The 22,281-nt window shown below is 36.6% G+C and overlaps 3 protein-coding genes across 3 annotated transcripts; 1 reads left to right on the top strand and 2 right to left on the bottom strand.

Annotated features, from left to right (window-relative positions):
- The first annotated feature begins 1,576 nt into the window (after window positions 1-1,576).
- On the top strand, window positions 1,577-3,470 carry LOC112521470 (protein BASIC PENTACYSTEINE7). Its single transcript, XM_025130350.1, has 2 exons — window positions 1,577-1,647; window positions 2,669-3,470. Exon 2 carries the CDS (start codon window positions 2,701-2,703, stop codon window positions 3,313-3,315), a length of 615 nt encoding a protein of 204 aa, XP_024986118.1. The 5' UTR covers window positions 1,577-1,647; window positions 2,669-2,700; the 3' UTR covers window positions 3,316-3,470.
- Window positions 3,471-4,766: 1,296 nt separating this feature from the next.
- On the bottom strand, window positions 4,767-8,552 carry LOC112521520 (phosphoribulokinase, chloroplastic). The gene is made up of 5 exons (XM_025130429.1): window positions 7,963-8,552; window positions 6,701-6,785; window positions 6,228-6,312; window positions 5,387-5,631; window positions 4,767-5,300 (listed from the first exon to the last, which is right to left on the bottom strand). The coding sequence occupies exons 1-5, from the start codon at window positions 8,511-8,513 to the stop codon at window positions 5,049-5,051; spliced, it is 1,218 nt and encodes a 405-aa protein (XP_024986197.1). The 5' UTR covers window positions 8,514-8,552; the 3' UTR covers window positions 4,767-5,048.
- A 3,985-nt stretch (window positions 8,553-12,537) lies between these two features.
- On the bottom strand, window positions 12,538-21,118 carry LOC112520862 (secretory carrier-associated membrane protein 4). The gene is made up of 12 exons (XM_025129481.1): window positions 20,960-21,118; window positions 17,868-17,981; window positions 17,726-17,788; window positions 17,487-17,520; window positions 17,272-17,394; window positions 16,393-16,455; window positions 16,216-16,309; window positions 14,054-14,099; window positions 13,903-13,970; window positions 13,619-13,667; window positions 12,937-13,002; window positions 12,538-12,843 (listed from the first exon to the last, which is right to left on the bottom strand). The coding sequence occupies exons 1-12, from the start codon at window positions 21,011-21,013 to the stop codon at window positions 12,811-12,813; spliced, it is 807 nt and encodes a 268-aa protein (XP_024985249.1). The 5' UTR covers window positions 21,014-21,118; the 3' UTR covers window positions 12,538-12,810.
- Between the last annotated feature and the right edge of the window lie 1,163 nt (window positions 21,119-22,281).

Raw genomic sequence — 22,281 nt, 5'->3', positions numbered from 1 at the left:
CGTGGAATTCGAAGAACACAAACAAAAAAAATTCTTTAGGGGTCAATTGGTTAGTGGAATTCGAAGGAATTTGATGGAATTGGAATGACATATTTCTTTGACCAAATTTTAATTCATTTGTGTGGTTTATTTCTTGAAATTGATAGAATCCTTCAAATTCTAGAAATTAATCAATTCATCATTTATTGGCATAATTGAAGGAATTGAATTCCATCACCACCCACCACGACCATGTTATTATTGTTCGTCATGCCCCCTCCCTCCATCCCCCAACCATTACTGTCGTCGGCCTCCCGGTCACTCACTGCATATCTCTACTATGACCATGTTATTACCGTTACTGTCACATCCTTAATCTAACCCCCACCACCACACCATTATTGTCGTCGTCACAATTGCCACTCACCTCGCCCCAATCCATCACTAACCACCATGTCACTACTATCACCGTCATACCCACCTACTTCCAGCCATCCGACCACCATCCCACCATTGTCGTCGTCACAGCTGCCACCCATCCCCATCGCCCGCCCCGCTACTAACTCGCACCCCACCCTACCCCAATCCACCATTAAACACCATGTTATATTGTTGTAGTCATACCCACCCACTCGCAAGCCCCAGCCACCCGATCACTATCCCACCACTATCATCGTCACAACTACCACCCCACCACCTACCCCTATCAAACAAAGATTGATTGTTCCAATTCTACTGAGAGATTTGATTCCATTCCTTCCAACCAAATACAAAGTAAAATTCTATTTTTCAATTCGTTCACAATCAAATTTCTTTTGATTAATTGGTGTTTGGGATTGCTTATCAAAACGATTTATTGACTTATTTCAGTCTGGCACCGGAGATAAGCCATTTTGGAGTATTTGGGTAAAAAAAAAAACTGCTTATACCGGTACCAAACCGGTAATAAGTCGTTTTTGATAAGTTAATCCATAGTGACTTATGAAAATTGACTTATTACCGATTTACCATTTTAACCCTGTCTAAACACCCCCTAATCGATCACGTCTTCTCCAAAATCGATCAGATCTCCAGGTACGTCTTCTCCAAAATCGTGTTCTTCTCCAGGTACGATTTCTACAACCATGGAACTCGATTTACAACCATGGAACTCGATTTATTCAACCATGGAACTCGATTTCTTCAACTATGGAACTCGATTTACAACCATGGAACTCGATTTCTTCAACCATGGAACTCGATTTGGAAGAACAATTTAGGGTTTGAGGTTACTGATTCACGATGGAACTCGATTTAGGGTTTTTGATTACTGTTGTGTGTGTTTTGACACTTTGGAAATGAAACAAGATAACGTCCTTTTTGGTCATTTTACATGTATAAGCAAAATTTATGAACAATAATGAACAACTTATCAACTTATTATGTTTTAAAACCGTCATAAGCTAATCCAAACACTTTTTATAAAACTTTAGTTTGACACCACATAACTTGATAAGTATCTTAAAAAAAACATAAGTTGTTTTAATAAACAATCCCAAACACCCCTCAATTTGTTTTCGGTGCTTTTCTATTCTTTTTCCTTCCCCTTTTTGTAAACGATCGCGTAAACGATCAGGCACCGATTGCCTCGGAGAACGGAGAATCTCTCTCCCTGATCTACACTTGCCTGTAAGTTCTTCCTCATTACTCTTCTGCATCTGCGTATGATCTGATTTCTCTTCTACATTACTTGCAATTACGTCTTCAATTATACCACTTTGATCTTGTTTTCTCATGATCCGATGGTTTGTTGCTTAGTTTATGTTAATTTATATGTGCATTCTATAAGGAAGCAAGTGACGACTCGAATGTGTATATACATGAAGTCCATTGATTAATCCGCCGCAGTTAAGAGCTAGGTTTTGATTTTTTTATGTCAGACCTGGTAAAATTCAAATGCAAGCGTATCGTGAATTTTGTTGCGGAATTGACGCCACTGCTATTCGATTATTTATTCACGCTGTGAAGTTAAAAACGTAATGAGCATTTTATTTTGAAATTGATATCACATTTGAAGTGAAATTGTTACAGGCTTGAGTCTCGACATCCAACAACAACAGAAGGGACATGAGCAAATTGTTTGACCTTTCGCATTTTTTGGCTCTGTTTGGCTGCCATCTTTATCAGAAGTTTCTCTTTAAAGTTCTTAGGATTATGCAGGGTGTTTGTTAGGAAGGTGGAAAAGAAAAATGTCTCACTTTGACTTCGGTTGTCAAACTATTTACCAGAGTTATAAATGAAACTTCATTTCATACTTCCGAGACCTTTTCTTTTAATAACATACTTCCAAGACCTTGAGATGTGTACCTGACACTCCTTTGTTCAGGAGAAGTCGAGTGACCAAGAAATATATGACAATAAAGTTCCATTTCTTTTTTTGATGATTAAATCTACGGTGATTTGTTGAGGATACCATAGGGATAACAAGATGTTTCCAAAGTTCTATGTACACGTGGAGTTTGACATACATGTGGAGTTTCATATATGCCACTCCAAATTTCTTGCTATATGGCTTTTGTCTTTGCAAACGATTTGTGGTTCCTGTGTTTGTACATCATAAATAACAGTAACTATTACAACACAACTAATTTCCATTTGTTTGATTATTCTCTTATAAATATCTGATGCCAATACTGATTTCTGTAATCAGGTTTGGAAGAGGGCTTGTTTTTAAGAGCCGTAATGTCTGAAACCAATGACGGCAGGCCCTTTTTTGATCAATTTCCCTGGTTTCAACCATGGGTTACTTTTCCAACATCGACAACAAGCTCAAATGCCTCTCAAGAAACTTATACTGAAGCTGTCCCCGTCCGTTCTGTTGCTCCCACGACTGAACCAGACAACAAGAAGAAAAAGGAACTTTCTTCCAAAACCCCAAAAGGGCCAAACAAGACCACCCAGAGCAACTCTTCTATTTCTAAGAAATCCAAGAGAAAAACCATGCTGAAACCCAATGTTGAGAGGAAGAATCTTGACATTGTTTTTGATGAATCCAACTTTGATTTTTCCAAGGTACCTCCTCCTGTATGTTCTTGCACTGGTGTAGCTAGACAGTGCCACAAATGTGGGATTAGTGGATGGCAATCTTCTTGTTGCAACTCTAGAATGTCTGTTTTTCCCCTTCCAATGAGTCCATGGAGGCCCGGGGCACGTGTGGGTGGAAGGAAAATGAGCCATGGTGCATACCGGAAACTACTTTGCAAGCTTGCAAGCGAAGGTCACAATCTTTCTCATCCAGTAGACCTAAAGGCACATTGGGCCAAACTCGGTACTAACAACTTCGTTACGATTAAGTAAATATGTGTAACTGGTTGTTTAGTGGGCTTATAACTTATTATCTGCTGTTTAGAATATTAGAAGTTGGGAAAAGGTAGTTGTAGATATGTCGGAGTCTGTCATGAGTATGTCTTTTTACTGTTTTCTATAAGTATGGTTTATGTTAACTTTGTTTTCTTAGTTTGTAATCTAATAGTATATCTTTTGTAAATTAGTAATGAAATAGGACAATTGCATATGATAATGTGCTTGAAGAAAACAAACCTTTGGGATGTAGCATGAGGTCACTAAATAATGTGATGAGAGGAAACCATCACCTTAATCTTATTATACTATTGGAATGCAATCATAAGCCGATGCATCTATCTAGTCAACTCAATGCCAGTCCGGTATGCAAAGGTTTCTGAGTTATGCAAAGGGTTGGGGAGGAAAGTCTTTGTACACAGTCTTCCTTTCATTTTGCAAAAAGGCTGTTCCTATTAATCTAATTTGTGAACTCCTGGTCACAAAGAAGTAGTGTTCTAGCTGCTTCAAGTATGTATGTATGTATGTGTGCGTGCATGTGTGCATCGTGCGCGTGTGCCTGTCACAACCTCTTTCACCCCAACCTCCCTACCACCTCCTCGATAGCCATATCCTCCCGTGCTTCCTTCTCTATCTTCACCGTCACTGCTCCATCCTCCTTTGCCCCACCCTCCTCCTGGCCACCACCCCACCCATCTCATGCCATCATCCCTTGCCTCTACCCTAGTACCAAACCATCCTCACTTATCCCCACCCTGTTACTGCAACCGCCCCTCCACTATGGCTTTTTCTGGTCTCTTATCCATGCTGTAGCTGACCTTATCTCCATATTATATCCACTGTCATTTCAGCTGCTCTTATCTCTGCCTCTGCCACTGTAATGCATATCATTGCCTACTTTCTTGCCAGCTGAATCCTCTGCACACATCAACACAAACCCATAAATCAATCTGAAAGTCAACCAATCAGGACGGACCATGCATGTTAATTCTAGATGACTGTTCACGGAGTTTCTCATCATTTTAAGAAGACTCTAGTTGTCAGATGAAGAAATTGATAACAACTGCTAACAAAATAGACAAGAAAAAGCCAAAACTTTGGATATTATTTTTATGATGTTGTGTAGTGTCTCACCATCAAGATACTCAGGATGGCTCATAACAATTGCTAAAGCTTCCTATAAAGCTTCTTTATAGGTCAAGGATTATAGTATTTTCCTAGAAATCATTAAAGAAGCTTCTATATTGTATATTGTATAACTGGAATTTGAAGTAAATTTCAAAATCATCATCTTGAGTTTTCGACTAAAATGAGGAAGATGCTTGGTGTAGTCGCAAGTAAAATCAATGTGTGCTTCAAAAGCGTTAAATGCCCAAAAACAAGGATTATGTTACAGGTGACAAAGAATCACATTCAAGTTCTTGGAGAACTTAGCAGACAGTTTCATATAGTATAACTTTGCTGCCTGCACTTATATTTTTGGTATATGCAGATAATCTTAATAATAAGTTCTTTGATCTTCTCAAGACTTCAGTTAAGAATTTGATTCTCTATATTACATATCTCCATGGAATAGACGAATGGAACTAAATACATATGGGAGTGTAACTCTCATGAAACTCGCGATAAAAGCCTAACACTCGGAATTTTACATGACAAGAGGTTGTAGAGGGAAGAAAAATCAAGGGACTTTTTTTGCTCCATGTTAAACCACTTCTTGTTTCTTTACTTTAAGCTTTTGTAGCTTCCAATGGAGCTGAAGCCTTGCTGGCTGTGATTTGTTCAAAGAGGTCTCGGATTTTCAAACCTGCAATGGTTTGGAAGAGACCAGTGCCATTGTTGCTTCCAGGGAAGTCGGCATGCTTCAACATTTGTTGGGTGATTTCTCCGTAGAATTTGGTGGAGATGTTACTCAAATGGCTCTCAACATAGATGAGCTCATCCAGTCTATCAAATTGCCCATCCATCTCCAACACAGAGACCTGGAAGGTAAAAAGGCTTTCAGTTTACTTACCTGCTTATTAGTGCACTTATGGGCATGTTATAATAGAAGATTATCTGAACTTACCTCATTGCCAAAGTAAGAATCAGGGCCATAGGCAAATTTGATACCAGGGTAAGAACAGGTGAGCTTCCTCCCACATGGGATCCATGAGATGCTGGAGCCTTCATCAAACAAGTAAACTGGGCTGAAGTATTTCACTCCCTCTTTCATTATCAGCTTCACTCTCAAAACCTTCCCCTCATTGTCGCCTGGAATCAGCTGTGTAGGCAGCACTTCTATAACTGCATCTGCGTACTGCTTTTGTGGGTCTGCATCATGAAAGTGAAGTTTAAAACAGGAGATGCACATAGACAAAAACATTCTGGTTCAATCCTCTCAAGTTCTGAAAAAAGGTAATCCAAATCCCATATACAAGTTTCCAATTTTTATGTACATGGAGGTTCAAATGAGAACGGTAAAAAGGTTGAACATGTGACAACAAATCTTAACGGTTAGATGGATTTGATCCAAGGGATGTGATAAACCTGCCTTTTAAAATAAATTAGATTACCCTCTACTTTTTAATCAAAAATATACTATAAGTAATCAAAATTGAACCCAAAGAAATATACCAAAAAGAGCATTTTATTGTCTTTAATTTGACATTCGTAGTGTTATACTTTTTCATCTGCTTTTTTGTGGTATTGCGTTTCTTAACCGTTTTATTGTTCTCATTTGAACCCTCCCATGTTTATGTATATGGATATATGCTTTTGATATTACATGCTAGGGCATCACCATGCCAAAAGGGTTGAAGAAATCGCACAACTACTTGAGTGGCAATTCCAATTGGCTGAGTGCAAGTTTTGCAGGAGGTAAGAACATAGATAACTTGATTAGAAGTTTGAAGTTATAGCTTGTTTACCAATATAAGCATCAAAATCTGGCTTCCTGGCCTCAATACTAGCTTTGATACTTTCAAGGCTGTGTCCTCTTTCTGCCATGTCTCTCTACAATTCATAGAAACTGTTAGCACTAGCCCTGATACTGTTGTTACAATTTGTCAATACATCTCATGCTTAGCACTACATGGAACATAACCAATATCCTCGGTCATCTTTTCTTTTTCCATTCCCTGACTCTTCAGTAGCAGAAGTGATATGGTAATGTAAATAAAACCAATAAGGCAATACTAGGGTAGGAGTGCTATCTGACCATCCGAACTTGATAGATTATATATATACAAAATTCTAATTATTATATCAATTTTTTGACCGCTATACCACTGTTTTATCATTGCAAGAACTGCTATATCAAATCACAGTCCTGACCACAATTTCAGACTTTGACCATTATAACAACATAGGATAGAACACACTATCGAGGATTTAGGGATACCTGAATTTTCCAGGCAAATTTAACATCGTTGCTGATATCCAAGTAGATACTGAAGTCCAAGAGGTCTCTTACTCTCTGATCATACCTACATATATTGAAAACATAAATTATATAACCAAAGCCTATGAACTATGGCTCTTCAGCAACTTTGTGAGGGTTGGAAGCAAAGCCTTAGAGATTTTCTCTAGCATTTTTCAGAGATGTTTTTGTTGTTCTGTCACAGAGTGGCCTAATTCCTAACCATATTGGTTGGTCCAAGATTTTCCTTTACATCGATATCTTTATTAAGAAGTTTCTTTAGTCAATAGTTAGAAGAGAGAAAGTTAAAGAAAAAACATGAAGCTTGAAAAAGGAAAATAGGTTATCGGAACCAAACCGAGCTTTTGAACATGGTGCATTGCAAGTATCAGAATTTTCTCAGCCCTACAAAGGAGGGCATATCAAGTATCTTAGATATCTTCATATCCTCGACTAATAGAAATCACTTCGATCATTTCTTCACAAAATCAAACTTGAACCCCATCTTGGTGTAACATTTCTCAATACACAATCTTTTCCCTGCATTCTATAAAGATCATTTTTCTTCAAACGAAACTAACTTTTAGTCACACATGAGTAAAGTTATCAATAGCTTTCTCGCCCACTCAAATTTGAAGAAAAGAATGGACCTGTCTTCCACTGTGAAAAGTTAACGCGATCTTGGTGCACCAAGACCCTTCGGCTCAACCTATGCTGGAAAGAGCGTATACACTACTTTTTCTTTCCAGTTTCATCCGACTCAAACCAGATCGAAATTGAGTGTCCTCTGTGGCCGCTCCGACACTTGACCATCAAAACCCCTTTCTAGAAATTTCTTTTATGAGTTGTGTTTAGACACCCCTAGGATTTAAAACCACGGCAAAAATATGTAACAAAATTTGTTCTTGTTTCTATGTTGCGTAACGGTGAATCTTTTTCTCAATTAGTGTAACAAACATTTAATCGTTCATATTTTGTACCCATTTTACCTGATAAAACCTACGTGACATTGGTTGATTTGGTATGCATTTTTCCATGTAATCAAGAATTACAATATAATATTACAACTTGACATCCACACCATTTAGTTACAAGATCTACCGGCTACCGGTCAAAACGTGTTCGAAATAGGAAAAATTGAACGTTTGTTACACTAATTGAGGAAAAATAATTATCGTTATTGACCATAAAACCACAATATCCATGAAATGAAGAATATAAGATCATAGGTATTGTGGACTTACATTGGGTGCAAACCTTCAATGACAAGGATCTTAGGGGGCTTGATGAGCTCAGGAGGGTCCAAAAGACCACTAACATGGTTATAGATAGGCTTGTCCACAGCAATACCATCTTTAAGAGCCTTAACCTGTTCATACATCAGATCAAAATTGTTGGCTCTTGGATCAAGAGCTGTTACCCCCTCCACTTTCCTTCCTGTTCTATCCAATGAATGGTAATCATCCAAACAGATCACTGTTGTTGTGTCACTTATGAGTGTGTTTGAATCTGGATTGCCTCCCCTTGGTGGCTCTGCTGCACCTCCAAACACACTAGTCAACCTCCTCATGAAGGTACTCTTCCCACACCCTGAGTCTGCTGCTAGTCCAATTACTATTGTATCCCCTGCACATCTAATCTCACCACCTCTCACTCTTCCCTTATTGGTCTTTTTACCAGCATTGCTGTAGAACAACACTTGTCTTTGCTGAATTCCTAAGTGGGTTTTGGTGGGTGTTGAGATTGAACATGATGAGTTGAGAGCTTGGACTGTGTACACTGTGGACACTGCCATTCTTTTTCTCTCTTAACTTTCTGAAGTTCAAGAGAGAGAGAGAGAAATAGCTTTTTAATGTGTCACTGGAAATGGGTTTTTGGTCATTTTCTCCTAAGTGATATTTTTTGTGAGATACAAAATGAAAGAAGGGGTAGCTTAGATTGCTACAAGCAATTCCAGTCTGGACAAAGCATTATACAACTTGAGTTTCACACTGTACAACTCTCTAATGCACTGGCATTGGACAAAATATGTAAGTAATCTAAAGGTGGAGAAAGAGAGTGGTCATAGTTGTCTTTTAAAGTTTGAGGGCATTTTCGTCATTTCAGAACAAATGTTGGGGAAAAAAAGATTGGTGTTGAAGATGAGGTGATGGCATTTGTGATAACAATAGGCATGGAAAAGCTTGGTGGTTATTTGATGCAGTTTGGATATATGTGATGCCACATGGCATCAAGGCATTGGTTGATTGAAGATGAGGGTAGTAGTATTGTGTGGAGTGGGTCTTTGGGTCCTTATTTGCCAACCATATCAACTTTGGTCATCTTCTTTGCCATTCTGCTGCTCCTCCCTAATCTTAAATTCCACTCCCTTTTTGCCAAAAAATAATAAGATCAGAAATGCATGTATGTAATGTAGGTATCTTTTCAAATATACGGTACAACTCTTAAAGCAATAGGTACAAGTAGCTCAGGGATATCCTTTGACTTTAGTTGACTTTTCTTCGTAAACGTTATCTCTTAAGTTTTGTTCTTATTACACGTGTCCGCATGCTAAGATTCAAGACGAACAAAACCTAAGATGAAAGCTTAGGTCTTTGAACTACTTAGAAAGACCAAATTCGAAGGATATTTGTGTAAATTATTCATGTATGGAGAGTCTGCAGGATTTTGCCATTTGGAGTATTTTGATGATTGCATACTATTGTAGTGAGTTATGAAGTTGCATGTTGATGTATTTGGATGAAGACCACCTACTTTTTGTGAGTCTGTAAGACCACTTTGGAGCCGTAAGATCATAAAACCTTCACAGGAAAAACACTATGGAAAGAATGTATTCACAGTGAGTGGTCTCACTGGATTGGAACCCAACCATTTGATGAATTCCCGAAGTGATCAATCTTCTTATTAAAATTAAAATATAATTGATTTATTACAAAAAATAAAACATTGTATTTTGTTTTTTTATTAACATGGATATCCAACCCGCTATGTGAGCCGACTAATCTCAGGGCGACCACATGCTTTGCAAATAGCCCGGAGTCACGGCATTTGAAGCTCCGTGGCCACAAGAGGATTTTTATTCCTCATTGGATTTGAATCTACGACCTCCTGGTACTTTTGACCTTTGGAGCCAAGCTCAAACCAATCAGGCACCACCCTTGTGGTTGGATTTTGTTTTAATACCAATAGAAAATAGAAGCATTATATTTAGGCACATTTGGTTGCTAGTCCCTTTATAATGCATTTACCCTGTCGAACCTGGGGTTTTTTATGGGCTTGGGCAATTGGTCTTCCTTCGAACAAGGATCAGGAAGTTGCACGTCTACGTGGTGTCTGAAGCCCACAATAGCATCTCGTCAACTTGCCCCACAACATCGTGGCGTAGCCACATCTTGTAGCTAGCAAAACTTGGCACCTTGACGTGCTTCGAACGAGGATCAGCAAACGACGTGGCCTCACTGGTTGAAATTTATTCAAGAAAACCTATTTGTCTCCAGACAACCATTATATCTACTTGTCCGATATGAAGCTTATGATATCTTTACTATGTTATATAACATTTAGCCTTTTTCGGAAAATTAAATTCGAGTCAACTTATTGTTCTTTGTGTACAACTTAAAAGTTTCACACTTGAATTTTATAAAACCAACTTATCATCAAGTTGAAATAATGGATAAGCATCGAACTCTACTAATTTTAAATGTTCATTTTTGATGAGCAGTTATATTAAATTTTCATTCTCGATTTATAATAAAATTTTAGATAGATAGCTAGTATGAAGTAGCATATGTTGTAGACGAAAATTTATCATTAACAAGTATATCCTTATTTTTTATTTTATTTTTGTTAATAATGGGGTATCTGAGCCAGCTTGTGTGTACCTCGACTAATCTCATAGGTTTGGAGGGTCAAGAACATCTTTAGTGACCTTGCAGGATTCTAACGGGTGACCGTCAAGGAGAATCCCTAAAGGCTCTAAGTGTTATTGTCAGCTAATCCCACAAGATTTAGTATATCTTTGGTGTTTACAGATAAATGCCAATTGTTTTTGGACATGTTATATAGAAAAGGGGAAATTGCATAAAGAAGTAACGTACTTTAACTTGATTTCTATTTTGTGTAACGTACCCGGGTAACCAGTTGAAGCATTAACCGGCTATCATGCTGATGTGGCGATTGATATGATATCTAACTCAGTATTATTTGCTGACGTGGTTAATGACATGGATTTTTTTAATTTAATATTAGTCTTTTTTTTAATCTAAAATTAGTCTTCAATCAGTTACCCGGGTACTTAAATGTTTAAAATTTTACATCTTAAGTACCAAAATAGAAGTTTTGAAAATATGTTACCCAAAATATGAATCAAGTTAAAGTATCTTACATTTACATGCAATTTGCCCTATAGACTAAGCATTAGAAATTAGTTGATACTTTATGGAATTTGCAGCAGCAATTTATCAAACATAAAAATTTCAACTTGTAATTGTTTACTCATTGAAATAAAAGAGGATTTAACAACCGAAATTGCATCCTAAACAGTTATGATAATTATGGGTGTCAGTTCGCCTCGATTAATCTCATGGACCCTTAAAAGCTCATACCCTTGGACCAAATTCGTCCACCCGACTATTTTTTTTTATTAACCTGGATATCCAATCCGCTATGCGAACCGACTAATCTCAGGGCGACCACCTACTTTGCAGATAGTCCAGAGTCACCGCATTTGAACCTCCATGGCCACAAGGGGATTTTTATTCATTCTTGGATTTGAAACTGGGACCTCCTGATACTTTTGACCTTTAGAGCCAAGCTCAAGCCAATCAAACACCACCTTTGTGGTTAATCCCGACTACTTCTATCTAAAGTGATTTGTATATCTATATATCTACCCCAGTAATACTATTGCGCCATACCATTTGGCCAGCTGTGGACTTGGTACATAAATATTGTCCATTTTTGTAAGAGCTAGAACTATTTGTATGCTTGAAGGGGAAAAATAGTTTAAATTCTCTCAAATTACTTGCTGCTGAAAAATTCTATTCTATTCAGATGTCAGTATCCTACAACTGTATTAATCAGCAACATGCTTATCAGGTCGAGGTATATGTAGGGGTGTTCATGGGTTGGGTTGATATGGTTGAAAACACTTGAACAACCCAATCCAATGCTTGCGGTTTGAAAAATCTTAACTCAATCCAACCCAAACCAAAGTGCAACCCAACCCAACCCAACCCGTACGGGTTGGTCAGGTTAGTCAGGTTGATACTTTGGTACATTAAAATATTCTTCTAGCCTTGAATATGTTATTTCTCTACTCATACTTTCTTTTTCATCATCAACCATTTGAAACAATTTATCCATATTTTTTACGTATATCACATTCAGTTAATTTTCTCAATTTACATATTTACGTTCACAGTTACTGAACATGTATACGAATAAATTATATAGAAATGTGACTAGATTGAAAATATGTGTATATGAAAAACATACATGATAATATAATTGTCTAATGTATATATTAATAGAAATTTAACAATCATATTAAATCCAAGAAGTAAAATGATATAGGGTTCATCGGGTTGGGTTGAGTTCAAATAATAATAACCCAATATCAACTCAATACCTACGGTTTGACAATTTTACAACTCGATTAGACATCGGACTGCTTCGGGTTGTATTATTTCACGTTGGATTGGGTTGGGTTAATCGGGTTGATCGGGTTTTTGATCACCCCTAGATATATATGGATGGAATCCATAATCAACAGTCCCTCCAACTGATTAAAGAAAGCAAATGAGGCATAAGAAACAGATAAAGAAGACATGCATGCACATATGAATAAGAAAACCTATAATGAAAGGAAATGTAGCCAAGAATAGATAGTTTTTTATTTTATGTTCCTATAATCAATTTCAATTATACATACATAAGATTCAAGCATTATGCTTCTTCTCACGAGAACTTCGAAATCCTCCACGTAACAAGCCGCGACCAATGCATTCTAACGCAACTAGCAGTGTTTTACGGATAGATACAAAACCAACCGACGATATAGACTAGGTTGAGGAATCAGAAGTCGACACATCTCACTTGTTCCCACGGAAATATGTGTAAACTTTCTGTATAAACCAAAGAACGGAAAAGAACAAGCATTATAGCCTAATTTTAACGATGAAGAAATGAAAAGGGACGAGAGTTTTATGACTTTTTACCTGAAGTACCCAGAAGCTTAGAAGTGATTCTAAGCAAAATAATCCAAATCCTACCAGATAAAAGATCTGCAACAAGTAACAGCAAATGGTTGATATTATTTTTGTTGATGAGATAAGAAATATCTAAACAAGCATGTCTGCACATAAAGATGTTATTTAGGCCTATTTTCTAATTATTGTTTCCAAAATTTGAAATTCAAGGTCGAATAACTTGTAGTTTACAGAAGTTTAACATGCCTATGATGATAATCTCGTGTGCCCCTTTATGTGTACTTGTTTTGTTATGATCGGTTCAAATAATATCATCATACAGATAGATCTTAGTATTGCATATTTTCTCTCTCAGAGTCAAGACAGTAGGTGTAATGGTCGTGCAACCATTTGCGGTAATATGACTGGTTTGAGGTGCAATGTGACACGGTGTAACTTCCGTTGCCAACATTCTCTTCGATGGCAATATCCCAATTATAGGAATCTCAAAAGATATCAGTTACCTCTCTTGCTCCTCATTAGAACACACACATGCCTGGAAAAAATATTCATGCACCATGTGACTCATTTTTGGTTGTTTCAGTGAGCACAAGTAGCTAAATTTATGCATACTTCTCATGTACATGAGTTTGCCACTTTGTTAATTATGGCATTAGTTGCAAGCACAATATATGCAGAGTTTAGGACTTACCCCTGCTAGAGCATCGTCAGAAAAGACATCAATTGCAGCTAGGATTCCCCTGTTGATTAAATACAATGTAGATACAATTAGAAGATGGACATCAAGCACAAACATGTAAATCAATTATAAATGAAATACTACGCTCAGATGGACATGTAACTGAAATATGGTATACTACTAGGCTCTTTTAATAACTCAACCTGTTGGACACCCCCACCGAAAAAAAAGTGTTTTACTTTATAAGCTTGTAACAATGATCATCGGTTTATAGTTAAGAAAAGAACAGAACTTACGTCAATGACTTCCCATGAAAGACTATTGGAGGAGCAATAGCAGCAAATATACAAAAGCCAAGATGGAGCTGCAAAATGACAATTTCGTAAGGGAGAGATGATTTGAAATCAACCACCAAAGTTTTGAGATGGTTTCTTGGCAGGAACTTACCAAGTAAAACAAGAAAAACCCGCCAAATTTCAAAGCACTGTCAGTCCTGCAAAATAAAGAAACAAAAAAGACTTGTGATGAACTTCCAGTTATCTCTCGAGCACTTTCATGCAATGAACAGAGGGACAAAATCTAAAATCGTGTGAGCAGCTGTTTCAAAAGATTACTGTTTTGCTATTTTCTTACTTGGTTTTTAGAGGGCAAAGAGAACACAGTGCAGTGCTGTGTGATATCAAAAACTTGATAGTTGGAGATTCATTAATGAAACAACTGTTGGATATTAGTCCACCCTTGTCCCACATAGGAAAAAGAATGAACTTTTCATGTGTTTATATTGTCTTACAAACATGGATCAGCAAGTTAGAGAGAGGCCCAAAGGAAGGATTGACCTTGGGCTTGGGTGTAGTAATACCCAATATTAATGGTCAAAAGATGGGCCTTGGGCCTTGGGCCTCTTATGACCCGGTTACGGTTTTGCCCGACCCGTCCGTAACTGCTTTTTGCGGTTTTTATTTTTTAATTAGAGGGCTGTTCGTACACGAAGAAAGCGGTTTTTATTTTTTAATTAGAGGGCTGTTCGTACACGAAGCAGATACGCACTAAACAGAAATTTCTCTCCATAATTTTTTTCTCTCTATATCGTTGCTTATGAACGTATTATTGATTCGATGGAATCGGATTGACGTGCATCAATCCGGTTAGATAGTTGTATCCTCAAGACGACGTCCGATTACCAACGCACGATTGGGGGCGAAATTTCGTCTTAGGTCACTGTTTCGGCAGGCCTCTATCTCACGATTTGCATATAGATATCATCGTAAAGGTTAGAATTTTATGAACTTTCTTGGTTAATTTTTCTGATTGTTACTGTTTTAGTTTAGATTGGAATGGTAATTCTGAAATTCGTTGGTCTGGTTCTAACAACAACACCATTTATATATTAAAGATATCCAGGGAAAAAGAAAACTCCAAAGGAATCACCATAACATTACGATAGAAAATACACCTCTCCAACTTCAGGACACTACTACATACGCATCTCAAGCTCTTATAATTCTTTTCACCTGCATACCTCAATAGAAGCTTGTAAATCACATACTTGGAATCTCACAACCATACCAATTGCATCATCTCCATTATTTGTCACCCAATTATCTAACATGAATGGTCAATTTGGGATGAGAAACAACAGGAAGCACAATGGCATGAGAAAAATGAAATCATCTCCTCCTATCGACCCATTTATATTAGGTAATTGGACGACAATTGGACATGAATAACATAAATGATAAAGCTTCTTTGTTGAGGTATGCAAGTGAAAGACAGATAGAGCTTCATCTATTTTACCCATTTCTAACAAAAATAGTGATAAACATGATAGAATAATTCACGAGACACAAAATACTAGTACTTCAAAAACATTCCATCTCCTACATTACATGCAAGCCTTCATAAATTCCTAGATGGTACAGGATTTCCTATGATTATTTCTAGTATGGATGTGATGTGTACATCATGATTATTGGATATTCATATCCACCTGGAGCGGACGCTATTGAAGATGATATCTACTTTGATAGAAGTAGGATATCATCCCCCCAAATTTCCTTGTTTTTTGCAAAATGTATACCAAGCAGGGGTCTTGACTGCGGCCTTTATACTCCTCAATGTAGAGGTAAGTTGTGCATATACCCTACCCCCAGATACCCTTCTTCGTGTGGGATTAACTGGGTTCATTTATCTACTTTGACAGATGTAGGATACTATCCACCTGAATGCGTATGGATCGGGCCACATGTTGCATCTTCAAAATTATATTTACAGCCAGCAGCTATATTTTCTGACTTGCTATATGAATGCATCTATAACTTGGAAATATTAATTTGTGTGCCATATCAGTAGAGGAACATACAAATTGATCACCTCCGAAGCCTCAGTAAAATAAAAGCATGGGCACCAGTAACCACATTATATTGTAGAGGACCTCAAAACTCTTTGCTGCTTTCTTATTAAAAGATGAGCTATAAACGCAAAGAACTACTCATCAGCCCAGTCAAAACTTACCACTAACCCAAGCTATAAACGTTGAGCCATGGCAGTTTCAGCAAAGGACTTGATCGTAATTATCTTTTGATGGGAAAGCAAGTGAAAAAGGTACATACCTCATTGCACGATAGAGTGGCCTATACCATAGTACATAGGAAAGGGGTACTCCAAGAAGTGCATAAATTGTTGCAAGGAAAAAAATCTTGACACCTGCACATGGAAAGGCCCAGAAGCTCTGAACTTGGCACTGCCTTGGTTCATATCAGTTAAGATGCATAAAAATAAAAACTTACCACCGCCTTTGATCCAACAGACGATCACTGCTATGACGTTAAATACAAGGCAGAGAACTAGACCTGCATGGTAAGTGTCGATACCAAAATAAGACAATGTTATATAGCATTCACTTTTGTGAAGAAATCAGAATGATGAGTAATAACAGATAATTATTGCAGTACAAATATTAGTGCCTATGAGGATGATTATAAGTGTTAGAATGTCCTGAATCAAGACTTCAATCTGGTCTCCCGAGGGGTTCTCTGAAACAGAGGGACTCATTTTGTTTTCAGAGGGGTTCTTAAGCATATCAGGGATTCTATAGAACATTAGATGAGTTCTCTGTGCGAGCAATCACGAGGTTTCACTGCCCTCAGCGAATCTGGGGTCGAAAAGGAGATGCGCCCCTGAAAACTACGGTATATAGGAGATTCATAATCTGTTTCTGTTTTGTGCTCGTTCTCGGGCCAGTCTGTTTGTGTATTCTGGAATGGTATATACACTCCATTTTTTATATTATGTCGTTTTCTTATTGTTTGTTACTGTTTTCTTTGTTGTATTCGTCGTATCAATAAGCAAGTGAATGAACCAGCAAAGGCAACATAAGATGATAACACCAAATTTTTACAACACATCCACCATCCTTTAACTCGACTCACTTGCGACTCATTATGTTTGTGTCTACTGTAATAATTGTTTTTCCTTCCTAAAGAAACCAGCCAGAAGTTTCATGTTCTGCTTGGATTCGGTTGCCTTATGATAACTAAATATAAGAGTATCTCCATATATAAAGAAATAGAGCAAAAACAGATTTTGATAAATAAAAAAATTGCATCACTATAGTTAAAATTCCTACTAAAAACAACATTAAAAAAATAAAGACATGAAATTCATACCTAACCAACTTGCAAACGCCAAATACTGCAACTTTTGAGCATGAACTGGTATCTCATTGGCTATATCATGATGAATTATTGGAAAAAATGGAGGCCAGTTTCTATCATCTGTGGGGATGGCAGCTGCTTTCACATGTCATGAGAGTAAAGTTTAAAACTGTCCCACAATAAATAAAACCATAGTTCGAGCAATGATATTAAGCAGCAATACTTACCACCAGCAACAACTTCTTCTCGTCGTTTGATGTCCTGTAGGGTATATGACAATAAGTAACTTCAAATCATTCTAGGATGCATAATAAACAAATACAACCCAAAAGTGTAACAGTGACAGCATCTGACTCCTTGAGTTGTTAAGAGCACATTTAATCCTTGTACAAAAAGGAAAACGAATTGTCACACCCACTAGCAGGGCAGATGGCATCAAGTTACTAAAAAGAAATGTAAAACCGACCTTTTCCCTTCTCTTCAAGTCAGCTTCCCAGTTTGTAAGTTCGTTCTGTTTTTTCTTTGGATCCTGGAACATGACACCAGCAGGTATAGTAAGCATCCCAAGAGAGTTGAAAGGAACTAATACAGGAAACAGAATATCATACATTCATTGAATCCAATGGTATATCAACAGTTGCATCATGCTTTTGACCAAAACCAAGAGTACTAGCAACCATCTGTGGAATACGAGATTTTGATCCAGGAGCAGCAGCTCCATTCTGCAATCAAGCCATAAAATGAAGAGACTACATCAAAGGAAATCAAATCTCAGTATATGAAGTCCAGACTGCATTATGTAATCATGTCCTAACATCAAACTCCAATGTGAAAAATATATATAGGCCCAGTTGCTTCACAAGTGATAATAGGCCTCAACTCCGAGCATGCCACATACAAGAAAATCAAATTTCAAGACATGAGCTCCAGACTGCATGCTTTAATCATGTCCTACTATTAAAGTCCGTAGTGAAAGCCTGAAAGGTATATCTTGGCCCAGTTGCTTCACAAGTGTTTCTCTACAGATGTTGCTTTTAGAGCATGATCTCCGAGAGAGATGTCACAGATGTTTCTTTACACTCCACCTTGATGTATAATGTCTCAAGAATGTGTAAAACAGAGGTTATAATTCCTATAAGATCAAAGAACTTGGTTATTGTGATCTTTTGGCAAATGCATCGTATACAATATTCTTAACAGTAGGGAAATCCAGTAACACAAATACTCTTTAGTTTCATGCAGATGAAATATAACTTCTTAACCAAACGCACATAAATATTTCAAATGAGCCATTGAAACTTCACATCTTCTAAATCTTTAGGCTACAAAGTTAGAACCAATTTTTTTAGTCTAGTGTCAGATCTTGAGATCCATAACTCAAATTTATAAATTTCTTGCCAACTGCAATACACACAAGCAAAAACTCTAGTAAGCGATTAGCTTGCATTATCAATAAAATTGATGGACTGAAGTTACCAGCTAAACAAAAAATAGTTGTACTAGTATCTGGCTTGTTCCATTGAATCTTCACATTCTACGCTGTTTGCTAGCAAATAATGCACCATTACCTGTTCGATTAATGCAATCTACTCTTTTTCTGAATTCTCACAGCCATTGCCTTCAGTTACTGCCTGTAGGAACCATGCTAGTTATCCAAGTCCAGTCAGAGTTTAGGATGTTGGCCATGAACACCCAAATACCGATTCGATTTCAATGTTCTTTTCTCCTCCAGCTGAATATTTTCAGGTACCCATTTTCTATGATCTCCTTCCTATACCCCCAAGGGAAACAGGGATAATCTACTATTTATGAACTGGGGAGTCCATATATTTAGATATATGATTGGTTATACTGGATTGTAGTTGTCTTTTGTCTTTAAAGTAACAACCCCTTTTCTTGATCTTTTAAATTAATATCATTCATATTAATTTAGTTAAATGTGTAACAGCCGGTGCAAATTGTGGCATTCTTGTGCTTATCCGTGTTAAGCAAGACGAGATGATTAATGAAATTCAAAGACATGTGTGTGTAGGTTAGGATCTGAAGGTGATTTATTCCTGTAAATGACATTCATCAAAAGTCAAGTCATCATTTACTATTTATCTTTCCTGGGTGTTTTCTTATCTATTCTTTTTTTAGGAGGGAGGGTATACTGAGCATAATATTTTTGTGTCAAATCGAACTGTGACCACTATTATGACGTTATGAACAGGTATGTGATATGAAAAGAAACTAGCTAGCATCCAATGGAAGTGCCAACAAAACTGGCCCTAGTTGGCTGGTTCCCATGCTGAGAATAGAGGAACTATCTCCAGCAGAACTATGTTTAATTTGAAGATGCCCATTGTAATCTTTTGCAAAATCAAAGGTTGATGTAGAACGAAAGGTAGTGAAAGGTAAACAAAAACAAATCAATGTTGGTTTGGTTCATAATAAAACAATGCCCAGCAAAAAATCCAATTTCAATTGGTTAATACCAATAAATAAAAAAGTGGAGTTGATAAAAGAAAGATACCAGTTTTGGTCTTTAACTGAATCCTCCCTCCGTTATAATTGTGACATATCTTTTTTTAGCAAATATCCATTCTGTACTTGCATATTTGGCCATTGTGATTATTAAAAAAAATTAAGATATCGACTTTGGTCCATGGCAATCCTACTGTTTTGTAATTATTGAAGGTATTTAAGACTAGTCGGCAATGTATAGAAGCAAAGATTGCAATCATATAGATAAATATCATTTCGTTTTGTTCGTTTAATCTACACAGAGTCAATGACCCAAATAAAGCCCAAGAAAATGACGAGAAATAAAACCAAATATCCTGAAGTTCGGAAGTAGGATGTTTCTACCCCTCGTGAACCCATTACACCAAATTCATAGGATATGGTAGGACCAATTTTGGTCCTTTGGTACAAGTAGATAGATGGAAGTTCACAAATTATAAAATTAGCAATTAATTTTAACAATCTAAGATAAAACTTACATAGCATGCCTACAAACTAGAAAGGAGGTGGGTGATGTGACAATAAATTTGTTTAGACTAGTCCAAGAGGTTATATACTTATATTATATCTAAGATAATTTGGAGGTCATGAGTTCTTATCACAAGGTTGGATATGGTTTCTCATGTCTTCTGGAAAAAACAAAAAAAAAATGTTAATTATATATGAATATAATATGAAAAATATTCTTTTTTTTGTTGGTTTGGTTTCAGACAGATGTACAAATGCTATTTTAAATGCGCCCTATCATCATTTTCTAGGAACAGCCTAATCCTGGTATCTAGTTACCACACATCACTATCGTACACCATTATCATTGCAACATAGCCTAAATTTCCGTAATCATCGATAAATCCTGGAGATTCAAATGATCCTTGTGGCGGCAATCCGTATTAACGTGCCAAATGATCCTTAATCAAAACCTTTTGGGAAACAACATCCCTATCATTTCTAAACTAAGAAACAACACAATACATTACAACTTTATACAAAATTGATTAAATTTTCATAATCAATTACCTCAGATCTACAACAAAAATTACCCAAATTACCACAAATCTACATGGATAACCCAAAATACCAAGCGTATGCAAACATTAATGTCTAACATAAAAATGCCGTCTATTTAAACCTAAAAAACTATTGATTTATCCGATCTAGTAGATAGAAAACTAAGCAGATCTAGAATGGTGGTTACCGAAAATGGATTGACTTCTTCATCAAAAGGATTGGGATCTTCACGGCGATTCATGACTGATCTTCAGCTTCTTATTTAGAAATTGACGCCAATTTTTTTGCAGAAAGAAGTTCCGTAGAGAAGGGTCGTCGTTGCTTTGGCCTCTCTCTCACACTGGGTGCGTATTTGAGTCGAGTAATTTATGTTCGTTTTTGCTTAAAGCGGAATCTCTCAATATTTACATGTTGGCCCCTAGAGTTTCGACATGTTTCTCTTTTAGACAAAATTCAAATAAATGATCATCATTTTTGCTTTCTTTGTAATTAAATGATAAAATAAAATTATTTATTTATGTTTATAAGAGTGAATTGTGTATATGGTTTGATGTTTTTTTATTAGGGTCCTTATGATTGGATTTGGTCGTTGTAGTCAGTGGCGGATCTAGGATTTTTGTTCAGTGGGGTCATTTTTAAGGTAGACTAAAGACCCGCAAAATCGTCCGATGTGTTTTTAACCTAATTACAATGTTTCAAGTGATTTTTTAAGCTTTTTAGTTGATTTCGAGAGGTTTTTTAGTGTTTTTGTTGATTTCGAATATTTTTTTTGGTTTTTTAATAGATTTTTTTTGTTAGAGTAACGGTTTCGATTGGGGTTGGGACCCGTGGAAAAATGTAATGGGGGGAAGTAAAAGGTAAATCATATCTTATTTTATTTATTTTGATATCATTATATACATTGTATGTATAAAAATACCATTTTTACTTTTTTATATAAAAAGATAAAGAAGACAAAAGGCTAAAATGACCCTTGATTTAACAGAGTTAACAAAGGCGTTAGTCAGAGGGACAATGAACAAAACAAATTGAATACCACAAGGACCAAATCTATAATAAACATATCATAGGGACTCTAGTCGGAAAAAAAAATCAAAATATTTAATTTAGATAACATTATTATAAGATGACTTTCCAAATATTTTTTTTACAGAGTAAAAAGTTGAAGAAAAAAACTCGATGAACTTCTCTATTTTGAATAATAGAGTCCGTAGACTATCTTTTGATTGATAAACAGGGTCGTCATTTAGCATGTTAAAAATGTGAGATTTTGAACAGGGCCTCCAAAATTTTGGGGCCCAATTTTACATATGTTTAGGGCATTTTCATCAATCTGTGTAAAACTATAGCCCAAATTGTTTAGATTCAAATTGTTAATTGTGTAGGTTTAGGTTAGGTTGAGATTGTTGGTTGTTTAGGATCAGCGCCCTTTTGTGATTAACACACACACACACACATATATATAATATATATATATATATATATATATATTGATATCTCTTATGTAAT

This window comes from Cynara cardunculus, assembly GCF_001531365.2.
Source record: "Cynara cardunculus var. scolymus isolate 2C chromosome LG 11, CcrdV1, whole genome shotgun sequence".
NCBI classification, from domain to species: Eukaryota; Viridiplantae; Streptophyta; class Magnoliopsida; order Asterales; family Asteraceae; genus Cynara; species Cynara cardunculus.
The sequence above is the reverse complement of the archived record's forward strand: the minus strand, read 5'-3'. Positions and strand labels throughout refer to the sequence as shown.

Coding starts and splice junctions, on each gene's coding strand:
- LOC112520862 (XM_025129481.1), bottom strand. CDS start 21,013: ATGAATCGCCGTGAAGATCCCAATCCTTTTGATGAAGAAGTCAATCCA. Junction 17,982..20,959: donor AAGAAGTCAATCCATTTTCG/GTAACCACCATT, acceptor GCTTGATTGCAG/AATGGAGCTGCTGCTCCTGG. Junction 13,668..13,902: donor TTTCATGGGAAGTCATTGAC/GTAAGTTCTGTT, acceptor TTTAATCAACAG/GGGAATCCTAGCTGCAATTG.
- LOC112521520 (XM_025130429.1), bottom strand. CDS start 8,513: ATGGCAGTGTCCACAGTGTACACAGTCCAAGCTCTCAACTCATCATGT. Junction 6,786..7,962: donor ATTGAAGGTTTGCACCCAAT/GTAAGTCCACAA, acceptor CAATATATGTAG/GTATGATCAGAGAGTAAGAG. Junction 6,313..6,700: donor AATTTGCCTGGAAAATTCAG/GTATCCCTAAAT, acceptor TATGAATTGTAG/AGAGACATGGCAGAAAGAGG.
- LOC112521470 (XM_025130350.1), top strand. CDS start 2,701: ATGTCTGAAACCAATGACGGCAGGCCCTTTTTTGATCAATTTCCCTGG.